Source organism: Ostrea edulis, chromosome 6, assembly GCF_947568905.1.
Source record: "Ostrea edulis chromosome 6, xbOstEdul1.1, whole genome shotgun sequence".
Taxonomy (NCBI): domain Eukaryota; kingdom Metazoa; phylum Mollusca; class Bivalvia; order Ostreida; family Ostreidae; genus Ostrea; species Ostrea edulis.
In genome coordinates, this window is record NC_079169.1 from 17,065,264 (window position 1) to 17,081,440 (window position 16,177).

The 16,177-nt window shown below is 34.3% G+C and overlaps 1 protein-coding gene across 7 annotated transcripts in view; it reads left to right on the forward strand.

Annotated features, from left to right (window-relative positions):
• The window catches only part of LOC125646869 (adenylyl cyclase-associated protein 1-like), an 81,511-nt gene that overhangs the window by 50,111 nt on the left and 15,223 nt on the right, over positions 1-16,177 (forward strand). For 5 of the 7 annotated variants that reach the window (XM_048873454.2, XM_048873458.2, XM_056141712.1 and 2 more), the window contains 2 exons: positions 9,707-9,890; positions 11,610-11,684. In XM_048873454.2, the coding sequence (XP_048729411.2) occupies positions 9,707-9,890; positions 11,610-11,684 (259 nt within the window). The remainder of the gene's footprint in view (positions 1-9,706; positions 9,891-11,609; positions 11,685-16,177) is intronic. The other 2 variants (XM_056141710.1, XM_048873455.2) reach the window with 1 other exon arrangement.

The window sequence follows — 16,177 nt, forward strand, 5'->3', positions numbered from 1 at the left end:
GCTTGTTAATGCTATACTCGAGTGTCGATCTTTACATCGTGTATTTAGAATTAATAAAATGTGTAAAACTTGTAGTTTTACTGTATTTGATTGTTTTGAAAAATATTCTGCACAGTCTGTCACTTTCAACTGATAAAGAGTTAATAGACAATGAACGGGAACTTATTGGTTTGTTGATAGAAAGTAATACGCGATTATAACGGACACGCTTATAACAAATTCACGCTTATTGTGAAGCGATATTTATTCCCCATTGAGAGGAAAATAATGAAAATTGTAGAGGCCGGTGTAATGTGTTAACAAACTAGCTGTTTTTCGCTGGCCCTGAAGGGCAATGCTATAACTGTTTCGTTGCATATCTTAAGTTCATATGTTTACTTCCCATTTATAGGTTGTCCTCATATTCTGAATAAAGAGGAGCTACCCTCACTTGAGGTGCCCGCTGTTCAGAAATAGAGGTCCCGTGTCACGGTAGATGCTGGTTCGATAGAAATGCTCAAATGAAGGGCCATGCATTGTCCTCCAGAGATGAAATAAGAAATATGGAAAATTGGGTGATAATACAGTTGGTCCGGTCATCATTGTGTATAGAGAAAATTTTGATTGACTCGGGTCATTTAGAGAATGCAGAATCAGCCTCGCAATGTTCACACTTGTCTCATTGTAGCATATTATCTTTCATTTATTTCGTGCTTAATTCAAATCTCAGTCAGTATATTTAATTCTTATCTAAATTTGTTTGGTAATAAATACACAAGAATTGGGTGAGGTATCATTAAAAGATACAAGTCTAGTTTCATAAATAAAAAATTCATATGATTTCTCTTCTTCAAAACTTGAGTTTTATTATATATCGTGGATTAGGCATGGAGTTGTGTTTTGCCAAATTTCATTTGCCACCAACAAAGTGTATTACCCAATATATCATGACCTTACATCATTAGATTGGAAGATATGCCACTTTTTTATGATGAAAACCTGTAAATAACACACATTGTAAGCCTAGAATTGCTAATAAATTGTATTATTGTAGAAGGCTGATATTCTTGCCAATTATGATCAAATAAATTTGATACCATTTGATAAGGTCTTTGATGCATCAGTTCCCTGCAGTGGGAGGAAATAAATCAGCAAAATAAAGATTTCAGATTTCAACAGACTTCTACATGTTTTCTATTTAATTTAATTTGTATTCAAGAAATATGCTCAAGTTATTTTAATATGTTGTGAATTTTTGTCTGGGTTTTCATCAAGATATGAACTTGGCTAGAACATGGAGGCATATTGATCAAAAGTCAGGCAGGAGCTTTTGTTTAAGAAAACCTTGAATCAATCCAGCAGGAATGATAATCAGAAGTTTGGAGATTTCATAGAAAAGTAAAACTCTTCTTTTTATCAGCATTTCCATGCTTAAATCATGACAGCACCGAACTGGTGCAAAGGTTGGCCCCTTACAGATTCTGAAAATGAACACTACAAAAACTGTGTAATTACATGAAACAATGATTTTGAATGATTGGTTTGTACAAAACTTCATTATATTGCAAATTGGCTTTAAAATTATTTCTTGAAATTTCTTCAAGTGGGCACACTGTACGAGTTTTGAGATCACAAGGAAGGGCATCAAAGGCCCCTTGTTAATTTCAAGTTCAGTTTAATCCCAAGGAGGCTTTCTGATGGTTACAACAGAAGAGAATTTAAGTCTTAGACTCCCAGAGAAGGGAAATTTTTATCAGGACCCACAGATATTGTTTCTGAACCATTTGATTACAACTTCTAGGCAACAGATGGGAAATTCATCTCTCCACACAGAAATTTGATGATATGAAAATAATTAATTTGAGTATCATAACACAGGGGAACGTTTCGAGTTTGTTTTGAGAGTCTTTGTTTTGGAATAGAAGATAGTGCCGGGTTTATATCTTTTTGTCTCTCTGATTTACAGTAATTTACTGATCGTGGGGTCATCTGTACCAAACAGCACGCAAACCACTAGGTACAAAAAAATGATCTGATTATTTTCAATCTCGGTGAAATGACTTATCCACTGGTACAAAAAACTATCTGATTATTTTCAATCTCAGTGAAACGACTTGTAATTTTGCTTGTTACATTCTTACAAACAACACTGGATGACACTGAAAATATAAACTTGGTGTCATATTACTGAAAAGAAAACAGTTGAAGATACAGGTTGATCATAGAAAGAGGAAGGAGATGGGGGTGGGGGCAAATGAAATTCACAGTAAATATTGTCCTGAAGACAGTTTAAGCATGAGTTACGATGATAGTTCACCGTCCTTTTGGTAGCTCAATCACCAGAGAAATTCTACCAATGTGAAATACTGAGAATATCCTCAAACTAGCATTCATTCACAGTTACAATTTCTGTTCAAATAGAATTGTTGAAGATGATGAGTGTTGAACAGAACTCTTTTTTTAGGAGGAAGAAAAAGCACTGCTGTTAAGTGAAATAAGATTATTCTGTATGTTGATTGGTGGCAGGGGTGTTGTGCTTTGGCACTAACTAACAGTGACTGTCCGATGAAGCTGGTTTGTTATAACGATAGATTATATCCTCCATGTTTCCTATTTACCCCAAGTCATCTCCAGGAATTTCAATTAAAATCTTCACAGTGCCTTGTGGTAGCATGTTGTCTGTTTCATCACCTTCAGCCCTAAATGTTTTCAGTATAGAGTGACTGACATTTGGTGCTTTATATGGTATTTGCGAGGTTGTTTACTCTGTTTTTCATATTTTGTATTACAAAAATCAGCCACCTAAAAATTCAGTAATGATTTTGCTTTATATGTCACCATTTTCAGTTGCTGACTTAAATTATTAATTATGATCTCCTGTTTGTGCGTTTTTTAATTGTCTGTGAAAAAATTAGCGAATTTTTGTCTAAACTGTAAATATATAATTGACGTAGTAATACGTTTTACTATAGTATTAGTACTGTAACAGGATGTTCTGTATTTAGTATTTCGATTTTTTTTATTGTTTTCTCTAAAGCATTTTATTTAGTTAGGATACTGATATTCTCATCATTCTCCATTATGAAATTGTTCATGAACTTACAGCCCAAGACCATGTGCTACCTCTTCTGTTCAGGAGGCAACTAACTGCGTGGTATACAAGTTATAAGCCCTTCTGGTTTTAACATTTCTGACGTCAGGTCCTTTGACATTTAATTGATAAAAGAAACTTTCAATTACTCATTGAAATTTCTTCAATTGGATTTTATAGGAAAGAAACTAGATGTTCTTTGCTTGGATTACGAAGATTATTAGTAAATTTATCCAAGTACAAACGTATTTAAGAATGATTCTGAGCCTACAAATATTTTTTTTGTTTTGCAGTTTGTATATTAATGTCCATGGCTACCTATCACAATATAAACAAGCTTGTCAGTTTGAATCCATTGTGAATTATGGGAAGAGAGACGATCTCATCAGCACAAACACTCTCTTGTCTTCTTTCATAATGACGTGCAAGAAAATTAAGCTATGAAGAATGGCTGCATTTGTCAGCAAAATGGAAAAAGTGAAAATGTCTTTCTCTCCTCTTATTATCATAGCTGACATTGCGATGTCATTCTTTGCATGAGAATTTGACGGCAGTTAGTTCTGTAACAAAGGAGATGGGAATTACAAGCAAAGTAATGGCATTGAGCAAGGAATTTGGGAGATGAAAATGAAAGAAATATGTCTGCTGGTGTCCTGGTATTACCTCTCCATGCAGAGGTTTGAACTGAAACACCATCAGTTATTAGTTAGGATAAGGTCAGGAGTTGTACAACATTATACATGAATGAAAATACAAATTTAACCACAAGTCTATTCTACAGATACATACCATGCGTACTTCTTTCCTTCTTTATATTTGAAATGAAGATTTCCACTTCCTGTTGTGTCTATTATTGATGAAATAATTTATTTGTTTACTGCTCGTAATTGAGTAGAGGACCTTTGATTTAAAAAAAAAAAAAAAATTATTCTCTTGATGCCCATTGTTGTGAATGTCAAAACACAAATATTGATAGGATTAGTAAACAGACATGTTTAATGCATTCTTCAAATGCTTCTTTTGAATAAACATTTCTTGTTTGCTTTATCTATAATGTAATATTTACATTCACTGAATCTTTTCTCTTATGTTTCTTTTGAAATTGACATTGCTCTTTCATCTGGGACAATGAATGCATGTTTTTTGCAAGCTAGTTCGATCCAGTTTTTTTTATTACTACCCGTCTTTGTATGCATTACCAAATATGGAGTGTCATCAAGGTCAAAGGGTGCATTGGCTGTTCCTATTAACATACCCTAACGAATGGCTCAAACAATATATTTCAGTACTTAAATCTAAGTTTATATTTTAAAACAATACATAAAAATATAAACAATAAAATGTCTTTCTTTGTTGTTTTATCGGGTGATGAAGGTAGCAATCATTGCAGAAAAAATTTACATAACCCTGCTTCTGCAGGTTATGACTTTTTTCTGCAATGCTAGCTACCTTCATCACCCAATAAAACAACCATCTTATTCAATTGCAATCGGTATTGACATGGGAACAGTGTATTCCTTCAATTAAAACATTGATATCTATATTGTCATCAGTAAATCTTGTTAAAATTATTTTCCTTTTTTATCATTTTCTTTTACTGTGTACTCTTCCAAAACTTAAAAAAAAAAAAAAAAAGTAAGTTGTGACTAATTGTCAGAAAAACAAATCAAATTTTCCAAAGTCATGTAAAAAATATGTGGCATATAGTGTTTGAATGAAGTCTCTACAATTAGGAAAAGTTTACCTGCGCCATAAATAACGGAATCGTTAATGATGCATTTACTGATGTATAGAATGATAGAGACAATTTCAGCTGCAAAGGAAAATCAAGAAGAAGACAAATGTGGGCAGGTTTTAATTGAAGAAAATTCATTGCCAGTTTTCCTGCAGATCACAATCAGTGCTTACTCCTAGGTCTAGTAAACCAAATCACCATGAAATTTTAATTGGAGAAAAAAAAATGGGAGGTTTATAACAAGCGAGTAATTTTGAAATGGTCTTGCTGTTTCAGTCAGCCAGCCATTGCTTGTGTGCCTATAGATTTGAACAGACCAGTGATGGCACTGACAGGAATTGAGCTATAATGATGAAATTGACACCATTCCTGCCCAGACTCATGTGGACATCTAATTGAGAAAGAGTTACCCAGCTCTGCAATCCTAGCAGGCTTTGTAGCCTGTTTTAGTTACACAACTAAATAAATTACCTTAAAGTGTATGTCTAATTATTGTTAGCTTTCAAAATTTTAATGAGTGGAAATGTTTGAACTGTTTTTTAATGTACCAGATGATGAAGAAAATTAGTGAAAATTTCATCTGAGAACAGTTGGGTTATTTCTACGTTATATCATAGCTGCACATTTTCCGGGGAGCTGAGTTCGGAAATTCTCCCTCTGCTTAATGGCCGAGAGTGTGAATTATCAGTGTGGTGTGTTGAAATTGTTAATTCTGAGTGGTTTTGAATTTAATGCCTTTGAGCCTTTTGTTTTGCAAATTTTGACACATGCTTGTTTGCTCTCTTCATAGCCATATTTTGAACACATGCAAAGTATATAAAATGGTTATTGGTAAATATCAACCTCAAATTAATCTTCTCCCAAAGAACCTCTTTGTGGATCCGTAACGTTAAAATGGATAGCATTTTTCTGACACAAAAATATAACATTTTCTAAATTCAAGAACTGTAATTAAATCTGTGTGTAAGGTGTTCGAAATTAGATTTTAGTAAAGGAAGACTACATTGTATTTCATTATAACAGTGTCGGGGGTTTATACAGGTTTGTGGTATAACAGTTGGCACAGATTTGCCTCCCCATCCAAGCACACATTGAGCCACTTCAAAGGACCTGGCTCTTGTGCCAGGTTGTGGATGATCAGAAAGAAATTGCCCTGTGAAAACAGGTGACCCTGTTGAGATTGGTGAAGGTTATTGGTAAACAGCATCAATTGTTTTATAGTGCACAGATTGTATATACATGTACTTGATAATCTTCATTCTCCCTGTCATATACATATTTGACTGTCCATTCAAAAAATTTAAAAAGGAATTTTTAATTGCTGTATGCAGACTTACTCTGTTGCAGTTTTAATTTTTTTTTATTTTTCACTGTTCAGAACTAAGATCATAATTGTAGTCATTATGTAGTCGAATCATGATATTTATAAACAAGATTGGCCATAAAAACAGAATTTTAAGATGTGTGAAAATGGATTTAGACAAGAAACATTTGAAAATATCCAGGAGAAATCTTAAATCTGCATACAGTATCTATTGTTAATCCAAGTAGACTGCAAGTGATTAAACCAGTTTATGGGCTTTATAAACTTCAGCACCTTTAAAGCTGAAACGTAAATTATTTCTGGGCCGTAGGGAACCACCAGATTGAAGGAGAATTAGTGCGGGCATCTTGGACGTAATATTTCAGATACACGTTCTGATTCTTCCTAGTTGATCAAAGGCCAGACCCTCAGTCGAATCAAAACAGTACAGAAGTTTAATCAACCTAGTTATTTTTATGGTTTCAAAGTGAGGGTGGAAGCACATATAAGTGAATTAAAGAATTTAATAAACCAATTTTTGATAATTCTGTTTTTTTAGGGCATCCTCTAATAATAATGTGAATCAGTTTCACACTTAGATACAAGTTCCTATAACTGCAAGCCAATATACCCCCATCTTTTTTTTTATAAGCAGTGACTCAATTTTTTTCAATATAACTAGGAATTGGGAGTAAATATGCCATAATTAATTCTTGGTGTGCCAAACTCTAGTTCCTCTGCAGAGGTTTGCCTGGTGTTTAGAACATAAAGTTCATAAAAAAAAGATAATAATAAGCATAAAAATGCCTGGTCAGTGTTTCCTCTTGTGTGTATGAAAACAAGCCATAAATCAGTGATCAGACTGGGTAACAAAGTATTTAATAGCTGGTTGCTTTTGGAATTAGCCAGAATTTCAATTTCAAGGCTTTTTCATGCTGTTTGATCCGAGGTGGCTTTGAAGAAGAAATGCTCTGTTGCTTTATTGATGAATGTGGCACACAAACTGTCAAACCAATCTATAACTTGATTCCGACCAGATATATAAATATGAGGGCATTCTGAAAGTGAAATTCAGCAGAACAATGGAAAAAATGAAGCACATGTCTAATTCATTATGCCAACTGCCTAGCCAGTCTGCATGGGTTGACCTCAAAGCCTTTGACCCAAGTGATATATTGATCTTTAAGGTTGAAGGAACATTTTTATCCCCCTCCAATGGGGGTTTAGTTAGGGATATAGATGTAGCATATATGTCTTGCCCTTTGTGCAATCATGTGTTCCAAATTGTTCCTTGTGTCTGGTCTAGTGTAAGATTTAAGCCACATTTTTATATCCAAACCTTTTGATTAAACTTTCATGGACACTGTGTTGCTTAGAGATCCAGTGTTGATTGTCAAGGTCACTGGAGAAGTTCCTAAATTTCTTATTTACAAGATTTCGGGTTTATTTGACTGTTTGGCATCTGTGTATTTGAGTTCCTCTGGGTTTTCTTTAGGTTAGAAATCAAAGGACAAGGATTCTGAAAAATTCACAGTACATCCTAATCTATCACAGTACATCCTAATCTATCACAGTACATCCTAATCTATCACAGTACACTATCACAGTACATCCTAATCTATCACAGTACATCCTAATCTATCACAGTACACTATCACAGTACATCCTAATCTATCACAGTATATCCTAATCTATCACAGTACACTATCACAGTACATCCTAATCTATCACAGTACATCCTAATCTATCACAGTATATCCTAATCTACCACAGTACACTCTCACAGTACATCCTAATCTATCACAGTACATCCTAATCTATCACAGTACACCCTAATCTATCACAGTACATTCTAATCTATCACAGTACATCCTAATCTATCAATATTGTTGTTGTTTTGCTGTTTTTCGCCACACACAAAAAAATTTCAGTATATGGTGGTGCCCAGTTTTTATTAGTGGAAGAGAGAACCCAGATACAATGTACCTGGGAAGAGACCACTGACCTTCCGAAACTAAACTGGGAAACTTTCTCACTTACCGGTGCGAGCGGGATTCGAACCCGCGCCGAGCAGAGGTGAGAGGCCGTGTGATTTTGAGCGCGATGCTCTAACCACTCGGCCACGGAGGCGGCCCTCTATCAATCTTGTAAATATGTAGAGATTATTAATTGCATTTACTCTAAGTTTGAAGTTTTAAGAATGCAAAATTCAAGTCACTGCATAATTGGGAGGAACATTCTGAATGTCCACATGGTAGGGAATCATCAGGGATTTTTTTTTTACTTGAAAAATCTGGATGAAAAAGAGAAAAATTCCATTGGAAGAGAGAAGAATGAATTCAGTGGATTACTTTCTTGAATTATGCAATATAGAATTTATCTCTAGGCTTAGCATCTCCAGTGTTATGCGAATTTCAATATCAGTTGATGGAAGCCATTGCTCTTGGATTGCAAAGTTTGTTGGAGTTGATAAACATCCAGATTTTCTATTGAAAGAAAGATAACTCATGTTGTCCAAGAAAGAATTGGCGAAACTTAATTACAACAAACCAGATGGTAGCAGAACTTTATACACCCTAAATACCAAAGTTCATTGGAATTTTCTGTAAAATATGAAAGTGAACTTTTCCGTGTGTTCATTTAGAAATATTGTCCAGATGGAATCAATTCTAAGATATTTAATTTAGATGAAGTGAATTGTAGAAAATGGTGTTAATTATCTGTCGACTTTGAAGAGATCGTCTTTAACTCTTTTCTAAACTTCACAGAAAAGTCCCTAGGATTAATTATCTCTTCTGCTTCAAGAAAATAAAATTCTCCATCTTAAATCATACCGCTGAACTGATAAATTTCATACTTTGCTTCAGCTTGAATTTCTTTGAAGAAAACAATTTAAATAGCAATACTTGTGCTGATGGGAATTTTATTATTAATATTGCGTAAAATAAAAAAAATTTTTTTTTAGAGATCGAGTAACCCAAAGCACATCATGATATTCTTTGTTACATTAATTCATCTAAGTCAGACACCTAATTTTTCTTCTTCAACTTTTGAAATAGTTGTCTAAATCTGAAGATTTCGATCCTACAGCTTACTCTCTTTTCTATGTTTGTTTTTTAATTGTGTAGAGGCAGCTGATGCTGCAGATGAAGGGGTCATCAGTGAAAATGGCAGATTTGTGTTTTTAGTTTATAACCATCTGTTTTAAATGAGTTTCTTTTAAATATTTACCTCGCTTTAAAACATATGCTTCCAATTTCTGCAACACAGGTAGCAGCATTTTGTGGTATGAGGAAGATTGAAGATTTTTGGTATTTTAGCATACTTGGTGGACAAGAATGTGTATTTTACTACTAGATTTCATTTTTCAGCACCATCAGTACATGTATTTTACACTTTAACACATAAATTGAGCACCCGATATTAGGAGAAGATTTTGTGTATATTTGAATTATTCTTTGATTGTTAATACATGAAATAAAACAATGACACACATGTTTATGTAATGCCAAAACAACATTGCTGGTGTAATGCTGATCCCACTGTTATATTGTATTATATCCTTCATTGTTGACTGTTTAAGTGTTGTGTTTTACAGGGAGGAGAAGCCAGTGACATGAGTGCTTCCTCAGGAGGTGCCCCAGTCCCCCCACCACCAGGACCTCCCCCACCTCCTCCCCCACCTGCCTTCACTGCTCCACCCCCCAGCTCTGAACCCTCAGATGATGATTCCAGGGCCGCTCTCATGGCAGCATTGAACAAAGGAACCGACATTACTTCTGGTATGTAGGCAGTTTTGTACTCTAATTTTTGGAGGAGAGAAAGTTAACAGATGTACCCTCTTTTTCTGAAAGTTTGTTGGTTTTTTATTCACCCACGCACAGAACGGTTTCAGTGTGTGCTGTTTTTATGATTGCTGTATCCATGATATCAAAGCATTCAACTTTATGCACTCGGTTACAGCGTTTGAGGCATTTGTAATACATACAGGAGAGAATGTTATGAAGGGATTCATTAACATGTAGCATGTTTTTGATGTGGATACAAGTGTGATATTGATACTGTAAAAAGTGGTTATTTACGCTGCGGATTATATAAGTATGAGTTTTTCCACGTCCAATATTACACGTGGGGGGTTATGCGGTAACTGAATATAATATTTGATATAATACATGTATTATATCAAATATTTATAACTTACGGGAAATTCACGCTCTTATTATGTGACCTTGTAATTAGTGCAAGTTTCCTCCACGTGTAAATAAGCATTTTTACAGTACTTGAAGCAACAAATGTGTGAATTGTGAAGCTGTTTTGTACCATACATATGATTTGGAATACGACACCAATTTTCCTATTTGTGCCCCCCCCCCAATGAAATGGCTTGAAGCGTATAGTGTTATATCCTTTCCTTCTGTCATTGTGTCATTTTTAGTTTTCCAACTTTTTTTATTTTTGCTGTGCTTGTAGATAATGAGTATAGAGTTTAGTATGTCTCTATATATTGATGACATACAGTTTTAGTTTCAAGCAATCTATTTTTACTGAAGTTATTGGCTTTAAAAATTTCCAATTATTTACAGTTTTTCAAACTTTTTTTTAAGCTGTGTTTATAGATGATGAGCTAACTTTTAGTATGTCTCTTTGTATGTGTGGGGATCTGGGTTAAAATAGGCCCTCAGTACCCCTTGCTTGTCATAAGAGGCGACTAAATGGGGTGGTCCTTCGGATGAGACCGCAAAAACTGAATCAATACACACAAAAGTTTTATGATATAAAAAATTTACAGCAGCTGATGTTAGTTTTATTTCTCTGTTGTTTACGTGTGGGCAATTCTACTGGACAATTTCAGAGACAATTTTTAAATGATTGTATTCAAGATAAAATCGCAATTACCTATATACCTACCTATTTTTATGATGCACGCTAAAATCAAGATTCGTTATGATTCATGTACCGGACAGACCAAATATCTTATCCCTGGTTGTTGGCATTTTTATCGAGGATGGCATAAAGGTAATTTGACCTTGTACACATTTACATGGTCACCAGGTATGAGATATCGGCGATATAACGGGGGGGGGGGGGGGGGGGGGGGGGGGGGGTTATATCGAGGTGACACTGTATGTAGGATTTGTATAAATGAACTATAATGAACACAGGCTGCTGATTTTTAAAGTAATTTGTTACAAAGTGTGTCAAATGAACATTGTTGCAAAAAGTGAAACAAAAGCAATACATGCAATATTATATTCTAGTTTTGTTTTATTTGCACCTAATGTAAAATAATTTCACATCCTGCACTAGCTGTCAGCGGGGGCATTTTAGTCGTACCGACATGTCTAGTTTATCCAGGAGATGCTAGAATTCCAAATTTGTGTTTTTGACTTTTTGGATTCTTTAATTTTCGTACTTTTAGTATATGGCACTATTTCTGTAGTGTCGAAACAGAATTTGTTGATTTGGACATATGGATAGTTCATTAACTGACTTAATTTCAGGTTTACGACACATATCTGATGATCAGAAGACACATAAGAACCCAGCACTTCGCCGCACCAGTCAAGACGACAATGGTGCCTTCATTAGATCATTTTTTGTGATGAGCATTTTACAAAACTCTGTGCTCTATTTCCATCATAATCTGGCACTCTTTGAGTCCTTGTATTTTCTCTTTCAAATCCCATAATATGTAAATATGTTGTATGTGATTTAACAAGGAAAAGAGTTACAGTGGAAACTGAAGAAGCTCAACATTTCTAGTGCTTGGTGTGTGATGTAAGGTGATAATAGTCATACATTTTCTACATGTAGTTTAACATGCAAATTTTACATGGAAGAGGGGGGTGCAATTGAGAATTCCCTACACCAAGACAAACTTTGAAGTTCAGAGGCCCATTTTACATAACAACTTACGAGAAAGTTGCAAAGTCTTAAATTGTAATACACAGTTATTAGTTTCAATGAATTAATCAAACTTTTTTGAGACTTACCATTTTATTTACTATTTTATATTGGAGTGAGTGATTTTGAAATAAATGGGGGAATCTCAGTACATTTTGTATGTTTAAAAGTTGGTCGTAAGTCATAAGTTTTTTGTAAAATGCAACCCCGATTTCCAAATTAAGTTCTGTATGTGACCATCAATAATGCTTGTTCTCGATGATCATTCATGATAACACGTTACTGTAGAGCTACCGGACTTACACAGCTACGTGGATTTATTGTTAGTTTGTTGTATCAGTTGTTATGATAACAAGCTTCTGGTGCCAAAAATGTATATATGAGGATAAATTGTACACTTATATTCCTTACAAATCTGCAGTTGAAGGGAAATTTTAGCATTATAACCAAGAAAAATGTTTAGGTTGAAAATCGTAGGTTTCCACTGTATTCAAAGTAACGAAAGCTGAATAACCAGAGTTAAAATATTCATCACACCTGCTTCTCCATAGGGCTGTTCCAGTAAAACATACATGGGACAGGGGGAAGGGAAAATTAGGATGACCACCATAGATGTGGTTTTGGTACATAATGAAGCTTTATAGGCACTTATAGAAGCCAAATTTAGTCAAAAAGTAGAATTTGAAATATTCCCAAATCAGAATTTTTTCCCCACCATACAGTCCAAAATACTTTTTCATCTTGATATCAACTTTATTTCAGTATTCAATACATGCAAGTATAATTTACAGAACGCCAAGATTTCCTCTGTCAATCGTGTGTTCTTCTGATTATTTTCTCGCAGATTACCCTGGTATATAGTTTGGTAAAATAACCACACCCATATAAGAAGCAATTTTTGTGCAAAAGCCACCCACCATAGAATCAGTATCCCACCAGTGTGATCCACCCATAGAATTTTAAAAACTGCCTTCCCCTGGTACCTATATGTTTAAATGGAACAGCTCTGATCCAATATTATTAGTTTCAGTGTATAATGCCCACCAGTATGAGGGAGACGGAAATGGCATGGTTTAGATTCGGTTCTTGCACTCAACCCACGCAGCTTTTTAATAATAGCATGCATGGGTTTTCCACCCTTCCAAGGCACGGAATCTGTGTCCAGATTTGCTGGGTTCTTTCCACAAGCCCTCTGAGCGTCTGGGTATATCCTTGATATGTTCAACAGAGAAAGGCCCATAACTCCTGTTAACAGGGTACTCAATTTCAGTGATGAAAGAAATAATGTGAATGACGGCGTTCTGTGGCTATAGACTTGGACTTTGGTGTATCAAGCACTAATGTCTCGAATACCATGGACAAGTGATTGGCAAGTTTCAACCACTTCTTCTTTAAGTATTTTACTCTCGATATCTCAAATCCTTGGATATTTTTAAGTTTTTTCTTAATTCCATCGAGTTCGAGATCACGAAGTTTAACTTTTTTATCAAAATTTTCACCAAATTTTGAGATATTTGAGAATCAATTTAAAACGTTGACCTACTTATATTATCCAAAATTAGCTTTAAAGCTCGTGGAGCAGTACTCCGTAATTTCATGGATACACAAATGATATTTGCTATGCAATGTACAACTGTTAGGGCTGAATCAATATATCGACATAAATCGATATTTTTTAACAATAGAATAACCGATACTGCAAATGAAAGAAAAGGTGTAGGTTTATTTTTGTTATTATTTAATTATTTCAATCCTCAAAATTAAGTATAAATATGAGGATATTGTATCGTCGATACGTATTGCATATTGTCTCTGTATTGCAAGACGTATGATACCCATGCAGCACTGATAACTTTCATCTAATAACATTTTGAAGTTGATAGAAAGTCGTGTCAGATATAGTACCAATGAGGAATCCCCTTCTTTGGCTGCTCTGCACATCAGGCAGCAGTCATTGTTAAATGTCTGTGTGATTCAATCATACCACTCTGATAACAGATGAGTACCCTCTAATAGGAGTAGCTCTATTCTATTTATCAACAGCATCAGAAGGCCTATAGTTCTCTCCAACAGAATTCTGTCATCTGTATCCAAATCTCCTGGCTTTTCTGTCTCGCAGCACGGTATCCATTTTACTTGGAGACAAAGTTTCCTTAAAAGAAGCTGAATGATTAGGAGACAGGTTTATACCTCACAGTTTTCTAGGAATGAAAATTTCAGTTAAGGAAGTTAGCTCCTGAGCTTTTGAGTACAACTGCGCAGAATGCTATAACTAAGTATTCACTAGTTCAATACTGATCCCATTGGTGCAAATATAATACACAGCTATTGCTGAACCCTATCCAGTTGAAAAAATTTGTGTCAATTCAAAATTTGAAAGGGTTTAACAGGGACTATACTTTGTGGCGGAAGGATTCACTAATCAAAAAGTTCTAATTCTGCATGGTATTACAGTTTCTGTTTCATCCAATTTATCGTCTATTTTTATACCCCTATACATGTATTTCAGTTTTATAATTTATGATACAGGTAGTTGAGACTTGGAACTAGTTCAAATGTTGTAATATATTAACTTGATTGATATATTTTTCCAAACAGAACACCGATTCTTTAAAAAGTTTTCATTAATTTACTCGAAATTTTGTATAAAATTCAGTATTTTCGCCAATAATTCAAAAATTTGATCTCCAACCCCTACTTTTTTTAGTTGCATATTAAACTGGAAGACCAGACCTTGACATCACAATTATGTAAAATTTTAGAAATTGACATTACTCCTAATATGTCCTTTTAAACTCTCAATTTTGATATCATGGAAGTTTTTCGTATATCAAGTTCAAAAAGGTCATTATTTATTTCCTTTACAAGTATTAATTATTTTTTTTATCTGTAGTGTTAGAGGACATGATTATGTATCAGTTTTATGTAATGATTGATTTGTGTTGCTCATGTTGTGTTGACACTAACAGAAAAATCAAGTTTAATTAAATAAATTTTAAGTGCAAAAAGGTCATGTTTAGAACACTATAGCTCAATAACAAGTGTTGCGACCCCAGTTTTTCTTTTTAATTTCCTAATTCTCCTTCAATGTAGAAATCAAAAATAAACTTCCCAAAAAATTGACATTACTCCAAATGTCAGGTTCGAACCTCTTTAAGGCCAATTCAACTTAATTAGTAGATATCATCCAGGGTCACCAAAAAGTATGGGGCGGGTGGGAGGATTTTATTTTTTAATTTTTATTTTCTGAGAAAAATATTAATGACAAACGGGTTGTCAACAGAAGTGCATCATTTAATGCCAGATTGATATCAATCTATGCTTATTTCACAGACGAATTCCAGGTTAATTATAAGCTTTAATTTAAAACACAGAAATTAAGATACAAAACTTCTTCAAGATATGAAGAACATTAATCCCTTCGTTTCATTTACGCCCGTAAGAACATGAGAAATTAAGAAAACAATATATTTTTTTTCTTCACGTGGCTTTTCACGTTGCTATACCGGAAATGTAAATAAGAAGTGTAAATACTGGAGTCGAACTTGGAAATTTTCTGGAATAGCAAGTCCCGCAAAATAAAAAAATTCCGGGCAGACCAATTTTTGAGGGTGGGCGGGGATGATAATCTTATCAATTAAGTTGAATTGGCCTAATCCCAATCATTTGATACTTTTTTGATTGGAGGGAATTTCTGAAGGATATTATAGTTTGTTGTTACTGCATGCACAAGAAGGTCTTCTCTTTTGGCAGGTTTTTGTCATATATTCAGATTAAGTGAATATTTAGGGATTCATCCACTGTGTGTAATTTTTTAACCTGAATTTTCTAATAACGCATGGTACACTCTGATTGTACGAATGTGATCATTGTACGAATATTTATAATAGTTGTGTTCGTCAATGTACACATAACTTAATGATCAATTTGTTCATTACTGTGAAATATAGTAAGTTTCATTGCCTGTCAGATTTAAACGAAATCAACATCTGAAAAATACATTTAGATTGGAATACATGTATATATACATGTAGCTAGTATATGGCATTTAAAATTCCATACCACTATAATGTCTGCAGTGGCCATTTTCACAAAAAATCTTACGACAAATTAAAGATAAGAATTTCGTATAGAATCTGCCTTATACCCAACTGAGTACAACTTG